The sequence below is a fragment of the Loxodonta africana genome, chromosome 22, assembly GCF_030014295.1.
Source record: "Loxodonta africana isolate mLoxAfr1 chromosome 22, mLoxAfr1.hap2, whole genome shotgun sequence".
NCBI lineage: Eukaryota > Metazoa > Chordata > Mammalia > Proboscidea > Elephantidae > Loxodonta > Loxodonta africana.
Window position 1 is genome coordinate 49998614 of NC_087363.1, and position 17911 is coordinate 50016524.

General features: G+C 39.8%; 1 protein-coding gene across 1 annotated transcript in view; it reads left to right on the plus strand.

The window, feature by feature from the left end:
- Positions 1-1452: 1452 nt before the first annotated feature.
- IL5RA (interleukin 5 receptor subunit alpha) overlaps positions 1453-17911 on the plus strand; it is a 47712-nt gene continuing 31253 nt past the window's right edge. The window contains exons 1-4 of the mRNA XM_064274257.1: positions 1453-1590; positions 10224-10308; positions 13098-13243; positions 14317-14455. Coding sequence (XP_064130327.1) covers positions 1453-1590; positions 10224-10308; positions 13098-13243; positions 14317-14455 — 508 coding nt within the window. The remainder of the gene's footprint in view (positions 1591-10223; positions 10309-13097; positions 13244-14316; positions 14456-17911) is intronic.

A 17911-nucleotide genomic window follows, 5' to 3' on the forward strand; every position in this document is an offset into this window, starting at 1 on the left:
TGCCTTGGCTTCTCACTGCCTTTAGGGTTATAGCTCACTTTCTGTCCTCTGGGTCCAGGAGCTTCTCACACAGGGATTCCAGGTCCAAAGGACGAGCTCTCTGGTCCTAGCTGTTTTTCCTTGGTGGTGGTGGGATCCTTTCTTTCCCACCTCTAAGGTGGCTCATTTCAAGCCCAGAGGAATGGCAAAACTGATCAATCCCCTTGGTGGGGCACAATTATCCTATCTGCACAGACCATGGCTAGAAAGGGCACAGAAAAGCGATCCATTGCACTGCGATTTGGCTCACGTAATACACTAAGCGACATTATTATCCATTCACTCTACAAGCCACATTTTTTTTTAATTAAATTTTCCTTTTTGTTTATTGGCAGTTTTTTATTGTTGTAAAAATACAGATAATACACATTTACCAATTCAACATTTTTCATATCTATTGCCAAATTTTCCATCCCTCTAAACAAAAGCTTGATGCTACCTAAACAATGATTCCCACCTCTTCCCATCCCTTCTCCCACCCTTGGTAACTGCTATCACACTCTGATCTTTACACATTTGCCTGTTCATATCAGTAAGCCACTTTTTTTTAAGTCAGCTTTGCTAGTGTATTAGTCAGAGTTCTCCAGAGAAAACAGAACCAATAGGAGATATAGACAGATTATATATAAATATCCAAATAGATATGTATATGTATCTATGTATACAGATATCTATCTACATATACATATCTACCATCGGTCTGCCTGTTTATCTATCTATCTAGAAAATTTATTTTAAGGAATTGACTCACTCAACTGAGGGGGCTAGCAAGCCTAAAATCCATAGGCCAAGCAGCTTTGGAAACCCTGTCAGTGTTGTGTCTGAAATTAGTAGGCCAGAAGGTAGGCTGGAAACTCCAGCAGGATGTCTATTTACAGTTTCAAGGCAGAATCCTCCTCCCCTTGAGAAATCTCAGTATTTGTTCTTATTGCCTTGAAGTGATTTGATAAGGCCCATCCACATTATGGAGCCCTGGTGGCATGGTAGTTAAGAGCTACAGCTGCTAACCAAAAGGTCAGCAGTTCAAATCCATCAGCCACTCCTTGGAAACCCTATGGGGCAGTTCTACTATGTCCTATAGGATCACTATGAATCGGAATTGTCTTGACGGCAATTTTTTTTTTTTTTAATCCACGTTATGGAGGGTAATCCGCTTTATTTAAAGTCAGTGGATTGTAAATGTTAATCACATGTAAATACCTTCATAGCAACATCTAGCCTAGTGTTTGACCAAACAGGGTGCCATAGCCTAGCCAAGTTGACACATAAAATTAACCATTTCAGCCAGTCAGTCACCTTGCCATTGCTCAGACAGAAATGGAATAAAATAATAAAAGACAGGAACATCTAAGGAGGAGTACATAGACTGAAGCACCCCAAGGACAGCTGAGGTGCTGCACTGGGAAGTGGGACATGATGGAGACAGAGCTCTATTGTGAGCTGCAGACCAACATGACCACAGTCACAACTGGTGTAGGACAAGCCCAGGCTACAGACCTCAGCAATTTATCACATCCAGAAGCCGTTTCCCACACACATATTGACTTGAGGGTACAGGATGTCCTAATAAAGCTGAGAAGGCCTAAGGGCATTCCCTGAAGCTGAGACCAAACCCAAACCCAGTTCAGTGTTGTTGATTTATTCTGACTAATAGCGACCCTATAAGACAGAGTAGAACTGCCCCACAGAGTTTCCAAGGCTGTAAATTTTTATGGAAGCAGACTGAGACATCTTTCTCCTGTAAAGCAGCTGGTGGGTTGGAACTGCCTACCTCTTGGTTAGCAGCTGAGCACTTACCCACTGCACCACCAAGGCTCCTTAAAGCTGAGAAGGGCTTCTAATACTCAGCATGTAGGGAGAGGCATATTCCTTGCACCCCATTTCTTGTCAAATCACATGCCTGCTGTTGTAGTAAGTGATGTCGTTAGCTGCCTTTGAGTTGGCCCCACTCATGGCAACCCATGTGCAGCAGGATCGAACCGTTGTGATCCATAGGATTTTCACTGACTGATTTTATGGAAGTAGATTGTCAGTTCTTTCTTCCTAGTCTGTCTTAGTCTGAAAGGTCTACTGAAACCTGTTCGACATCATAGCAACACGTAAACCATTACTGACAGACGGTTAGTGGCTGTGCATGAGGTGCTTTGGCTGGGACTCGAACCGGGGTTTCCCACATGAAAGGTGAGAATGCTACCACTGAACCACCACTGTCCTCCTAGTGGGAGATAGGTGCAGATAAATCCTTCAGCTAAATGAAGCACATAAATAAAGCAGAAATGTAATGCTTTCCAGTGCCTGCAGAAAATTTGATCCCTTTATCGCCAAGGAGTAAAAATTTCATTGCTAACTCCTGAATAAGTAAAACATCTCTGAAAGAGGGTGACACTGCAGATTAGACAGTTATCAGATAGTGGCTCTCCCGACAAGAACCATCCTTTCATTGGACAGCAGTTTAGTCATAGAGAGTTTCAGTTAAGGCTGGTTTTTAACTGTCCTCTTACCAATCCTCCTCAACATTTGCTTAGAGAAGTCGACTTGCCATTCCATCGCAAAGGAAACAGCCTGTGAATGTGTGGCCATTACAGCTGTGATGAAGCAACGGTGAAGAACTGCCTCTCAGTCAAAAAGTGCACCCAGAGATAAGGCTCATTTCCAGTGCCCCTACTGCTGCTGATTCTGATTGCGTGCTGACTGCTCTTCTCAGTAAGTGGGGATCAAATGCTTGAGTCACCGCAGAGTGAACACAGATATTTTTTTTCCTCTGTAACATTTGCTTTAACAAGAATCCGTGCTCTACCTCCTAATAATTTCTTTAGTGGGGGGAGGGGGGCAGGGGCTGGGAGGTGGGAGGGTTGGAAAAGCAAGAAATAGTGATTTATAAATACATATTTTAAATAATGAAAAAGGGGAAACAAAAGCCCTTATAGCTCTATTATTAGCTGGGACAGGACTAGTAATGGTGCTATTAAACATGTATTAGGTAGGTAATAGAGATTCTGGTGACAGCATTCTATTCTTGCGTTCTGGTTAAGATAACCAAGATGTGCGCATTTGTGACAAGGTGGGTCGTATTAAAATAACATCCACAGTTTTTCTTAATGCTTACATGAGATGCTTTCTACTGTTCCAGACGCTTCATAGAATTAAAGTGAGATCATATACTCTGCCAAGATTTCTTGGAAAATATATGAGTTAGGAAATAGTACATGGATTGTAATAAAATATCTTGGCGAGGAAGTTGCAGGGTTAACTAAGGTACAGATTAAGAAGCAGAAAATAAGGAGTCGATTCCATTGCATCAAAGTGAAGACATTCTGCTTTTTGTTTCTCCTGTGGGTTCTGTGATTTCCAAGATTGTTTCGATCTTATAGAAAATATACAAAAATTTGCTGAAGTATTTCACTTGCTTTTATGCTCACCATTTTAATTATTTACCCAAGGCAAAGTAAAAAATATTTCCAATGTAGACAGAAGAAATGGAACAACAAAAAAATGGAAGTAGAAAGAAATTTAAAAAAGGAAGGAAGCAAGCAAGGAAAGAAGGGAGAAAGAGAGAGAGAGATTAGACAAAAGAAAGGAAGAAATAAAGAAAGAGAAATAAATCAGGATATCTTCATGCCTCTTATGCTCCATGAGCCTAAAATTCATAAGCACGTGAAAGTGACTAGGCTCCTCTAGCCGTAGAGAGTGATATACTTGATTCCTGAGTTAATGAATTATCGTACTGAACTTTTCATTTTCTGGTATGAGTTCTCTTCTGTGTGAAAGAATTGTGCTCTTCTTCACAGCTATTGAAAAATAAATTAATTGACGTAGGTAGGTGTTTGTTAAAAGTTTGCATTTCAAAACATAATAGAATTTTGGAAATCAAGTCACCTCATTTGTTTACATTACTTGAAATTCTGTCTGCGGGACTTTTAAGGCAAGGCTTCAAACATATCATACCTTCCAACAAACGGACCAACCTGCTGTGCTCCTGACCAAACGCAGCTGGCTTTGTCAAGAACTATGCACCGATTCACATTTATTCTGTACAAGGCAGGTACACTTAGCGGAATAGTATGCTAGGTGCTGGGGCTGCAGACATGAGTGGGACCTTTTCCTTACCCTCTGCTACTGAGTACTGGTCAGACATAAGAGGATCGCCTGTGCGCAGGTAGGCCCAGAGGTGGAGGGCATGGATGTGGGATGACAAATCACACCACATGTCATTAGCAGGAAGATTTTTAACTATTGGGGTATTTGTAGAAATCCCCTTATTCATCCATTTTTCAAGTATTCGGGACAGCGGCACCATTTCCAGCTAGCTGACAGAGTGTTTCACGTCTGTGGCAACACCTGGAATCCCTGTATTATATTTTAGGACTATGTCAGAAAATTCATAAAAAAATCAGTAGTAGTAAAAAAAAAAACTTCAGTATATATGGTAAGTGGCCCTTATTACTCATTTATATTTTTAGGAGCATGCATAGTTTTTCATTTGGGGTAATGCTGTTTACCTAGCTATCTAACTTGCATTTTACCCGTTGGTTTGTTTACTTCCCATCCCGTAAGAGATAGGCTTTATTGCTGATTACACTGCACAGAAAGATGAGGAAGTAAAAAGCAAGCTCTTCACTTTTACAAGCAGTGGGGAGTGGAGAGCCTAATAGAGCATGAATCCTCCCAGTTGCTTTTCAATTTCTGATGTTTGAGTCTGGGCTTAGGTGTCACCACAGCAGACTCAAAAAGGCTCTGAAAACAGGGCTGTAGATACAATTGTGGACATAAAACCAATTCCCCAGACAGAAAAATAAGTTTGAAGAAAAAAAAAAAAAATAAAGAGGTGAAAATATGTCTATTAACAAGTCTGAACTTCAGTAGAATTTGAACAGTTCTCAGGAACACTTGGGGAAATCCATCGCAATTGTTAAAAGTTTACCTAGCTAATTTTCTAAAGACATCTGGGGTGCAAGACAGTGTGTCTTGCTTTCTCCCAGATTTCAAAGAATGTAACACTTATCAGAAGCCACAAGGGCACTCGAGGAGTTTTTCGATTGACTTGGTGAAGCAAGCAGCTCATGACCTCCTTTGGTGGTCAAATGTGCATTCCTGAGAGGTTGTGGGTAAACAACACGTGTTTACTTCTCTTGCTTAAGCTGAATCTTAGTTTCACAATGTAGTGGTTTTCTTCTGGATGTTAATTGTAGCCATGGGAAGAAGAGATACTGGAACACACTGTCATTTTGATATATTTTTTAAGTTAGTGGAAGCAGCTCTATTCTTGCACTATAAAATATTACCCACTTGACATCTATAAATAGTACATTAATTTTGGAGTAAAAGGATAGCTCAAAGACATTTGAGTTGTTTTTCCAGCCAAGGGGATTGCTCTGCCAGGAATCAGAAATATTAAGGGCTCGTGGGCCTAGATTAAAGGAGCCTTGGTGGCATAGTGATTAAGTGCTCAGCTGCTAACCAAAAGGTCAATGGTTTGAACCCACCAACTGCTCTGTGGGAGAAAGATATGGCAGTCTTCTTCTGTAATGGTTACAGCCTTGGAAACCCTATAGGGCAGTTCTACTTGTCTCTGTGAGTTGGAATCGACTTGGTGGCCTTGGGTTTGGTTTTTTGATTTGGGGCCAAGATTAAAGGAACAGGGAACAGCAGAGAGTGAACGTATTCATAGAAAACATAGGGTCAAATGCTAAAGTCTCAGTAATAGGCAGACTTGTATGGAATTCATCTGGCTCAGGAAAAATCATTATTTTGGGTAATATTTAGACATGTCATTATTTTTAAATGCTTGTTTGAGTCTCTTTTGTTGTCTATAGGACAATTTAGTTTCTTCCAAAGGTAAAATTATTTATTTATTTATTATTGTACTTTAGACAAAGGTTTACAGAACAAACTAGCTTCTCATTAAACAATTAGTACACATATTGTTTTGTGATCTTCGTTACCAACCCCATGATAAGTCAACACTCCCTTCTCAAACTTGGGTTCCCTATTACCAGCTTTCCTGTCCCCTCCTGCCTTCTAGTCCTTGCTCCTGGGCTGGTGTGCCCCTTTTAGTCTTGTTTTATTTTACGGGCCTGTCTCATCTTTGGCTGAAGTGTGAACCTTGGAGTGACTTCATTACTGAGCTAAAAGGGTGTCTGTGGGCCATACCCTAGGGGTTTCTCCAGCCTCTGTTAAGCCAGTAAGTCTGGTGTTTTTTTTGTGAGTTAGAATTTTGTTCTACATTTTTCCCCAGCTCTGTCTGGGGCCCTGTTTTGTGACCATTGTCAGAGCGGTCAGTGATGGTAGCCGGGCACCATCTAGCTGTGCTGGACTCAGTCTGGTGGAGACTGTGGTAGTTGTGGTCCATTAGTCCTTTGGACTAATCTTTCCCTTGTGTCTTTAGTTTTCTTTACTTTCCCTTGCTCCCGACGGGGTAAGACCAGCGGAGTATCTTAGATGGTCCCTCATAAGCTTCTAAGATCCCAGGCGCTAAAGGCAGCATTTTTTTTTAATGGGAAATATCGCAGTAAGAAATGAAAAAAGATTAAAGCTGTTTCATGTTAAAAAATGAATAATCAAAAACTTATGAATGGTTAAATCTGAAAAATAATTCTATTTTCAGCAGCTATGAAATCAAAATACATGATAAATTCTAGGGAAGAGTTCTTGGTTAAGTAAAATATTCAGTTTTTCTCCTAATGAGATATTCAACAGCTTCATCATTTAATTCAACAATTTAATTGCAAAGGATAAATAGATGTTCATTATTTTTACAAATATGGTTATAACATACTACTTTCTTTGCTAGTCAGTAAAAATCACTAGGAAATATCAATTTAAATTTTTTTCTGACCTAGAATTATTCCCATTAATGAAAATTGTGCAAAGTTAGAGCATATTTAGTACCATTTCAGCAAATACTGACATCTCAAAGACATCACCTTTATAACTTAAAGAGAAAGCTGTTTTGTTGTTGTTGCTTAAGGGTTTTTTTAATCTTTGCTTCTTAGGCTTAGTAAATTATTAATGTTTCCCCTTTAAGTCATTAAAAATTTCCTTTGTTGAAAATTAAAAAATATATACATTAGAATACTTACTTTTTTTGCCTTTATTGTTGTTTTATAAATTCTTTTTCTATATGGGTGAGATCATCAGAGAGAAAGAAACAGGATTATTTTTTATCAAAACTCTTATAATTCCAATTGGCAATACTTCATTTATTCAAAAAAGGAACGGAATGATTTATATACTGTTTCTTTCCTTGATGTTGTGGCATTTTATTAATTTCATAGTTAAGAAGTAATAATGAACTAAGAGTATTTCATACTACTTTCTAAAGGTATCCATTTTAGCCAGGATCTGTGTTCTGTGGTTCTACCAGAACTAAATTTGGAAAATTCCAAGCCATTTTAATAAATTTTACACTGAAAATTATAAGTCATTGAGGGTAGTAACAGAAACCGAGGTGGCGTAGTGGTTAAGTGCTGTGGCTGCTAACCAAAAGGTTGGCAGTTTGAATCCACCAGGCTGTCCTTGGAAACTCTACGGGGCAGTTCAACTCTGTCCTATAGGGTTGCCATGAGCCAGAATTGACCGGATAGCAATGGGTTTGGCTTTTTTGGTTTGGGTTAGTACCACAGAGTTGACAGAATATAGGTTTTACTGTCAGAAGACCCGTGATTGGGTCCCAGTGTCTTTTGTTACCAGTGGTTTGGTCTTCGGACAATGATTTGACCTCTCTGACTCCTTTTCTTCATTGTAAATTGGATAATAACCACTGGATAATAACTGGGCAACGTGCCCCTTACTGAATCATCAGGAGGCACACAGAAGAGACAGTAGGAAGAACCAATTTGTAACATCAGGAACAGCACACAAATGACGAAGGCCAGTCATATTATTTGTTCTTTAAAGTTCATACGAAAAATGACTTTCAAAATTTGCAGAAGAAAACACTTGAAATTTCTAACCTACAATTCCCAGAATGAGATTTTCAGGTCCCTTCTTTGACTTGTCAGACAAGATGCAGAGACTTATGAACTTCAGGGACGAATATGGTTTATCAGTGTTTTCATACTGCCACACTGAGTTATTTAACATTTTTTTTTCCTAAATTCGTTTTCATCCTCCCATGTTTCAGGTCAGGGGTTTTATTTTGTTGAGGTCTATACCTTTGCTTTCAATTTGTTTTGTGGCCTGTTCCCATTTGGGTTCGTCAAAAAATTTAGCCTCTCCCAAACTCAAAGTGTTGTTGTTAGCTACCACTGCGTTGCTCCCCGACTCATGGTAACCCCACGCACAGTGGGATTGGACTATTGTGACTCATAGGATTTTCACTGGCTGATTTTTCAGAAGTAGATTGCCAGGTCTTTCTCGTTAGTCCGTCTTAGTCTGAGAGCTCCACCGAAGCCTGTTCAGCATCATAGCAACATGTAAGCCTCCAGTGACAGATAGATGGTGGCTGTACATGAAGTGCATTGGCCAGGAACCAAACCCGGGTCTCCCTCATGGAAGGCAGGAATCCTACCACCGAACCACCACTGCCCCCAAACTCAAAGTACCACGGGTTTATTCTGGGTTTGTGATACAGAATTTCTCTTTCTCACATTACAAATTGTTTCAGATTTAAGTTTCTTGTCATGTTGCCTCATACTTAAATACTCATCAGTGAAAACGATAATGTTTATTTTCAATTTTATTAACTGTGCCTAACCAAAAAACACCAAACCCATTGCCATAGACTCTATTCAAACTCACAGCGACCCTACAGGACAGAGTAAAACTGCCCCATAGAGATTTCAAGGGTGTAGATGTAGTACAGAAGCAGACTGCAACATCTTTCTCCCGTGGAGTGGCTGGTGGGTGCAAACCTCCAACCGTTTGGTTAGCAACCAAATGCTCGTCCACTGTACCACCAGGGCTCCTGCTAACTGTGCTTCAAACAAACGAGCAAGCGAGCAAGCGAGCAAGCGAGCAAGCGAGCAAGCGAGCAAGCGAGCAAGCGAGCAAGCGAGCAAGCGAGCAAGCGAGCAAGCAAACAAAACCAAACAGGTTGCCACCTGGTCCACTGCAACTTAATGTTACTATTTAAAGGTCTGCTCTGTTTTCTCACTGAATATCAATCTTCTACCACTTAAGGAGCCCTGGTGGCCCAGTGGTTAAATGGATCAACTGCTAACCCCCGAAAAGTCAGTGGTTCAAAACCACCAGCAGCTCCACGGGAGAAAGATGCGGCAGTCTGGCAGTCTGCTTCTGAACAGATTCAAAGCCCTGGAAACTGTGGGTCAGAATCTATGGGGTCACTGTGGGTCGGAATCTGCTTGACAGTCATCGGCACTACTTATATTGGGAGAAAGATTTGCTCCCATAAAGATTACAGCCTACAAAACACTACTGCGCCGTTCTACTGTGTCACATGGGGTTGCTATGTGACTTGCTAATTGACTTCAGGGCACCTAAGAACAACACTATTTACTTTCCTCCCTCCTAACTTTGCACACAGAGTATATTCCACCAGGAATGCCTTCCCCGCTGGTGAGCGGTGAGAACTCTACTGCACCCATGCGGAGTAGACGCAGATGTCTCTCTGCTCCCCCTACCACCCACCCACACCTTTACCCAGTTGCTACCTATTCTCAGCTATACACATGTCCCTCTCTATCCTGGGGGAGTGGTTCCAGGCCCCCCAGCAGACACCAAAACCAACAGATGGTCCAGTCCTTTATAGAAAATGGGGTAATATTTGCATATAACCTAGTGCACAACCTCTGTATACTTTAAATCACCTCTAGATTACTTATAATACTTGATACAATGCAAGTGCTATGTGAATAGCTGTTCTACTGTATTGTTGAGGGAATAATGACAAGGAAAAAAGGGTACACACAAGTAGCAAACTAAGGAGACTCCCACAAACAATGCTCAAACAAACCATCTGAGACTGGCTAAATCGGAGGAACCCGTGGATAGGAGGGCCGACTGTAATTATTTATTTACATTTCATGTTCTACCTCAGGCGATGGCTCTGCATTGCAAGGGCAAAGTCCATGGTTTGTTCATATTTGTATTCTATTACATAACGGATATTTCATAAAAGCTTGTTAAATGGCCAAATGACTACATCTTACTTTAGAAAGTCACTGTCGGTTTTTCTTTAAAAAATGTCAACAGATGATTTGGATTTGTATCTTTCGTTTCTGTAGGAAGTGACCATCATGGCGGCTGTACTGCTGATTCTTTCGGGGGCCACAGCAATACTGCAAGCAGACTTACTTCCTGATAAAAAATGTAAGGGGCTTCAGTTCAATTCACGGATGTCTCTTTTTTTTTTTTTTTTTAAAAAAATGTATAATAAAAAAGATACCTCTGTTTTCCTCTAAATAAACCCTCAATTAGGAAATTACATACAGGTTTTTAAAGGGATAGAATATTCTTATCAGAATAAAAACTCTGTGAAAACACTATATCTTAAAAAAAACGAATTTGATAGAAAGGCAGTTTTTATGTTGCAGCGGAAATCATATTCCAAGTGTAGGTGTACAGGCACCATGGAAAAAGCTGGAGCTAATGGCCACATATGGAAGGTCTTTCCATGCAACGGAATGGTTACAAGATCTTAGGGCCAAAGAGTAAGAAATTCCATGATACTTTGTTCAGACACATGTTGATCTACGGGTGTGGTGTGATGATGGAGTTTAACACGGGGAAAACAGTCACATGGTCTGTATCTACCATTCCTGTTGCAGTTGAGTTGATTCCAACTCATAGCGACCTATCTATGATAACAGAAATGCTCTGTATCTGCAGTGTCTGATGCAATACCCACTAGCCGTATGTGACTGTTCAGTACTTGAAATATGGCTAGTGTGACTGAGGTAATGAATATTTGATTTGATTTTAATGGATTTAAATTTAAAAAGCTGCACGTGGCCAGTGGCTGCCATGTTGAACAGTACAGTGTGGACAAAGCCCTAGAAGTCATTACATGGCAAGTGTGACACAGAGTCACTGGAGGCTGGGAGGGCTATTGAAGGTCATGGGAAAATGATGACAACTGAGTAAGTGAACATAGAGGCTTTCATAATTGTGTGTACAATACTGTTCTAATTTTATTTAAAAAATTAAACTGGATCAACTGCTAACCTCCAAAAGGTCGGTGGTTGGAAACCACCTGCAGCTCCATGGGAGAAAGATGTGGCAGTCTGGCAGACAGCTTCTGAAGAGATTTACAGCCTTGGAAACTGTGGGTTGGAATCTATGGGGTCACTGTGGGTCGGGATCTACTTTACAGTAGTATGTGCCTAGAAAAATAGAAAGGGAGTATATCGCATGACAATGCCATTTTGAGTAGGTCTCTGGGTGGCACAAATGTTTGTGCTCAACTACTAACTAACCCAGGAGCCCTGGTGGTGCAGTGGTTAAGCGTTTGGCTGCTAACTGATAGATCCCAGTAAAAACCCAGGGCCGTAGAGTCGATTCTGACTCACAGAGACCCTATAGATAGGTCAGTGGTTTTTAACCCACCAGTTGCCTCATGGGAGAAAGATGTGATGGTCTGCTTTCCTAAAGATTATAGCCTTGGAAACCTTATGAGGCAGTTCTACTCTGTCTTATAGAGTCACTATGAGTCAGAACCAACTCGATGGCAATGGATGCTAACTAACCTTAAGGTTGGTGGTTCGAAGCCACCCACAAGTACCATGGAAGAAAGGCCTGGTGATCTTCTTCCGTGAAGATTACAGCTGAGAAAATCCTATGGAACTCAGTTCTACTTTGTAACACATGGGGTCGCCATGGATTGGAATCACTTTGCTGGCAAGAAGTTTGGGTTTTTTTTTTGTTTTGTTTTATTTTAATGCCATTCTCCATGGTAGGATTGTGGGTAATTTTTGTTTTCTTCTTTTTGCTCATCCTTCCTTTCTGAAATTTCTACAATGAACAGACATTGACATTACAATTTAAAAGAAAGCCTTTATTTTGAAAGCAAAGTCAGAGAATGATTAAGAAAAAAATTAATATAACAAAAACACAAAACACTTTTCTTTCTATAAATGTTTGAGTTATTTTGCTCATAAACTTTTTGGATTGTGAATCATAAGAAGTAAATACATTGTTAACCAACAAACATGCAAATAGGTAAGTATATTTATATAATGGAAACTAGAGTTTCATGAAACCGTATTTATTCTTACTATGTTTGATGCACCCTGGTATTTTCTATTCTATTGTCTTCCATGTCATTAAAAAAAATGCGGCTCATAAAATAATAAATTATCATAGCCCATTAATGAATAATGGCTCTCAGTTTGAAAACTATTTTATAATGAATGAGGATACGGTAAAAGTTGGTATTTCAACAAAGAATATATAGATGTTGTAGATAAACACCTAAAAACCCACTAGGTAAGGTTAAAAAATGAGTTTAAGAACAATTTTACGAATCTCTTTCCAAAATCATTTCAGTATTAGACATTGCTATGTTGTTAGGTGCCCTCAAGCTGATTTCTACTCAGTGGCATCACCTGACAGAGTAGAACTGCCCTGTAAGGTTTCCTAGGTTGTGGTCAGTATGAGTCAGAATCAACCCTGACAGCAATGGGTTTGGCTTGGGTTTAATCTTTTATAGGAGCAGATTGCCAGGTCTTTCTCCTGTGGAGCTACGAGGTGGGTTCAAACCACCAACCCTTTCATTTAACAGCTGAGCATTTAACCCACATTCTAATAAACCAAAACAAAAACAAACCTGTTAGCATGGAGTCGATTTCCATTCATAGCGACCCTATAGGACAGAGTAGAACCACCCTATAGGGTTTCCAAGGCTGCAGTCTTTACAGAAGCAGACCACCACATCTTTCTCCTGTGGAGCAGCCAGTAGGTTCAAGCCACTGACCTTTCGGTTAGCAGTCAAATGCTTAACCACAGCACCACCAGGGCTCCTTTACATTTCAATAGCCGTAATAAAATACTATACTATACCACACAATAAAATATTTTTAAAATCCTGCCTATGAAAAAAAAAATTTTTTTTTAATGTACAATTTAATACTGTGTTGCTTCGTTTTTCTTTTAATCCACAGTTTTGCTTCTTCCACCTGTCAATTTCACCATTAAGATCACCGGTTTAGCTAAAGTTCTTTTACAGTGGGAGCCAGATCCTCGTCAAGAGCGGAGAGATGTTAATCTTGCATACAGGGTGAGAATAAACGCACCGCAAGAAGATGACGTAAGTGCTTGTTCTAACAGCAATCTTTGTGTGAAGTAAATATTCACGGTGACTGCATTTTCATTATAAAATAAAATTTTAAGTTCTCAAAAAACAAGAAAGTACTCAACGGCTTTTGTTCCATCCCCTTTAGAGCAGCGTCTCTGTTGAAATGGCTATGACCTGTGGACTAGTGCCAGGCAGGGTGTTTAGCATTAAACGGCACAGAAAACTTTAACTCTGGGGCAACTCTTTCACTTAAGAAGGAAAATTTGGTTAACTCTTTAGGTTCAGTGGATTAAATCTTGGTTTTAAGTTTCCTCTAAAGTAGACAAAGGAATGGAATAGAACAGCTGAGTACCATGGGAAAGGGCAGGGTACCGTGTCAGAGAGACCTGGTTTGAATCCTGGTTCAGCCACTTCCTGCCTTTGTGACCTTGAACCAGTCACTTCTCAGAGCCTTAGGCTTACTGCAGATTCATGTTAAAGTTCCCAGTACATAGTAGGTGTTCAATAAAGTTAAACAAAAGGAGAAATGATTAGTATTAACCATTTTTCAGTCAATATGGAATTCTAGAAATTGTCAAAGAGATCCCTCTGTGGAATGGACTGGACTAGAAATGGTAGTCAAAGGGGACTTGAACCTTAACTGTAATATTTTGCTTGTTTTTATAAGAAGAATGTATTCCTGTCTTATTGAGGAATTATTATAACATTACTAACCTGTTGTCATCAAACTGGTTCTGACTTGTGGCGACTGCATGTGTGTCAGAGTAGAACTGTGCTCCATAGGGTTTTCAATGGCTGATTTTTCAGAAGTAGCTCACCAGGCCTTTCTTCTAAGGTACCTCTAGGTAGACTCGAACCTCCAAACTTCGGGTTAGCAGCCAAGCACCTTAACTGTTTGCACCACCCAGGGACTCCATAATATTATTATAATGGTTTTATTATTAATTTTGTCTAGCAAAACTATTTCATTGCATTTTATTTATGCATAATTTAAGAAGTGGAAGGAAATGTGTATTTGCTTAAAATGGTCCTCTTGATAAGCTGTTCCATTTTTACGTTTCATGACTTGTGGGTTTTATTTTTAGTATGAAACCATGGACACTGAAAGCCAATGTGTAACGATCCTTCATAAGGGCTTTTCAGCAAGTGTGCAGACCATCATTTGGGACGAATACTCAGTCCCTGCCAGCAGCTGGGTTTCTGCAGAACTGAAAGAACCACCAGGTAAGGTAGGCTTCTAAAAGTCCCGTTTTATATTTTGGCAGGTATTGGAAATTGGAAACTTTTTTCTTTTCGTTAGTTCATATTAAGTATTCTTCTGTAACATCAACATCCTAACTGTCTTAGTTATCTAGTGCTGCTCTACCAGAAATACCATATGTGGGTAGCCAGCTCTAGGTGAAGTCTTTCTTTCTCTGTCTGCTTTGGAGGAAAGTACTGTTCCTCAGTGATCTTTATGTGACTTGGCTTCTATCTTCCCCAATCTCTGGCTGCTTCTTTTTTTATGGTTTTTTAAAAGTATTATTTATTTTGTTGTTTTTGTTGAGAATATACACAGCAAAACATACACCAATTCAAGTTTCTACATGTACCATTTAGCGATACTGATTCATTTCTTCGAGTTGTGCAACCATTCTTATGCTCCGTTTCTGAGTTGTTCCTCCCCCATTAACATAAATTCATTGCCCCTAAGGTTCCTGTCTAATCTTTCCTATTGCTGTTGTCAATTTGACCCATATAGATAGTTCTTAAAAGAGCATAATGCTCAAGGCAGACACTTTTTGTTACTATTTAAGCTAAACTGTTTGGTTTTTAAGAAGACTTCAGGGGTTATATTTGGTCTAAGGTTTAAAGATTATCTCAGAACAACAGTTTCAGGGGTTCATTCAACCTTCATGGCTCCAGGAAGTCTGGAGTCCATAGGAATTTGAAATTCTGTTCTGCATTTTTTCCCTTTTGATCAGGATTCCTCTATAGAATCTTCGATCAAAATATTCAGTAACACTAGCCCGGCACCATTCACTTCTGGTCTCATGGCAAAGGAGGCAGTTCTTCCTGGAGGCAATTAGCTACATGTTCCATATCCTCCTATTCCTGACTCTCCTTCCTCCTCTGTTGCTCCAGGTGATTAGAGACCAATTGCTGTGCCTTGGATGTCTGTCTGCTTCTCTATGCCTAATCTGCTCTTTTATATCTCAAGAGACTGACTTAATACACACCCTACACTAATACTGTCTAATTATCATAAAAAGGAAAACCCATTTCCAAATGGGATTACATCTTGGGGTGTAAGGGTTAGAAGGAATCCTGGTAGCACAGTGGTTAAGCGCTTGGCTGCTAACCGAAATGTTGGTGGTTCGAATCCACCACCTGCTCAGAGGGACAAAGATATGGGAGTCAGCTTCCATAAAGATTACAGACTTGGAAACCCTATAGGCCTGTTCTACTCTGTCCTATACTGTTGCCATGGGTTGAAATCGGCTCAACTGCAAGGGCTTTTTTAGAGGCACCTTGAAAGAAAGGCCTGGGGATCTATTGAAAAGTCAGCCACTGAAAACCCTATGAAGCACAGTTCTACTCTGACATACATGGGGTCACCGTGAGTGGGAGTTGACGCCAACTTGCTTTTCTCTGCCAAAGGAACTCATTCATTGGTTGTGCTCCTCAGTGAGCACATATAACATTTTATTTTCTTTCAAAAATAAACATATTTATACACTGCCATTCTAACCATACTATATTCTGCTTGGGTGCAAGGGCAATGTCTCATGCTTTATAGCATCTATCATAGCGCACTTTAGAAGTAGTATGCCTTCATGTAGTTGTTTGTGGATTTTTTTTTTTAATTCTGTGATTCTCAGTCCAAACGGAAGAAAATGTTGCTGAGAGTTCGTAGAAGTTAAGAGACTGAACGACCAAATTACCATAAGGAAAGAGGATAACATTCCATCTCTGTATGGGTCTTCAGTAGAATGCTAGTGTTTCTGATACTTGGAAACAGTGATACTTCCCATTAACAGTTGAAAACACACACACACACATAAAAAAAAAAAAATTTTATGTACAGGAAAGGAAAAGAGAAGTAGGCCAGGAGATCCAGATCCGCCCCCCACAGGTAATTTTAAAACTGTTCTCCTGTGACAACTGGCTGAAGAGACCTTGCCTCCCGAATTGTATCAGTAACTGAGAACAGCATTTCCATTTATTCATTTATACTCATGTTATACCATGTTGTCTGTACCATAAAGCAGCTAATTCACAATGACCTTAATCCCAGGTGTAGAGACTCATCCAAGGTAGACATGAGATCACAAATATATGTCATTGTGTGCCTTTCATTAAACCAATTTTCCTCTTCTCTATAGTGAATAACTGAATTATACCTATAATGTACCTTTCTGCATGTCTGCAATTCTAGTTATTCTCTAGGCATTCCAGTACGAGTTCACGCTAATGAAAAATTAATTATTTCTTCCTTGAGCTAAACTGAATATAAAAAAAAAAAAAAACTGAATTGCTACCAAGTAATTCCAAAAAAAAAGAAAAAAAAAGTTTTTTTCTTTTTTTTTAAATTCTTTGGAAGGGATCTGCAAGACAATCAGGCTTCAGGAACTCTAAACTGCACTTGGGCATGGACCACCTAGTCATTTAGGGAATGGACAGGTATACACACACACACACACACACACACACACACACACACACAGATTTTATATAACTGGCCATGCGTGGTGATAATACAAAGCAAAACGAATCTTAGTTGTTTTTTGTCTCTAACTCCTTTACTGACAATGCTGCCCTAATCGGCTCTATTAGGGGATCCCTCCCATGTCCCTCCCTCTCCTTTTCTTGCATGATCTTAAAACCAACCTGACCTAAGCTGACAAGACACTCTTCTACGTTTCAAAACTGAGTCTAATTATTCACACTTTGGTGTGGTCCTCCCTGACCCCCAGCTCAAAGGCTTTTGCCTCCTCTGAGCAACCACAAGACCAGTGTTTCCCACAACGTTCTGAAGAGCAAGCATTCATATGGTGATGGGGGGGGGTTTAAATGAAAACAAGGCTTTCCCATGAAATAATTTCAGGAAATGTCGGGAAAAACAGTCGTGTTTAAAATCTCAAGGTTTCCTTAAAGCCCTAGCATATTAAAAAGGGCTTTATAGGCTAATATTCTCTGAGCCTCCAAAGTGGTAGTATTATTTTGCAGTGTTGCCAAAACGCACTTCCGTCTGAGCAGCAATCTGTGCTCTTCATGAAACATTTGGATACAGCTTTACACTAAAAAAAAAAAAAAAAAAGTTTTTTTTTTTTTACACTAGAGTCATTACAATTCTCAGATGGAAAGCAGCACTGGAGAGCGTCCTCAACAAATCCTCTTGTTTACAGTTGGAAAAACTGAAGCCCAAAGCTAGCAGAGGGTCAAAGTTTCACAGCTAGTTATGACCACATGAGGCCTTAGAACACCAAGGTTGTTAGATACCAAGCTTTGAGTATTTTTTTATATGACAATACATTGTACTGTTCTTGAACTTTTCATGTATGAATGTCACACACAGAGCCTCCCTACCCAAAGTAGCTGGAAAGCTCTTTGAGGTCAGAAGCTGGGGCTTTGGAATCCTGGTTTGCTTCCCCAGTAAGTTGGCCCTTGGGAAATTTTCTAATGACTAGTAAATGTTTT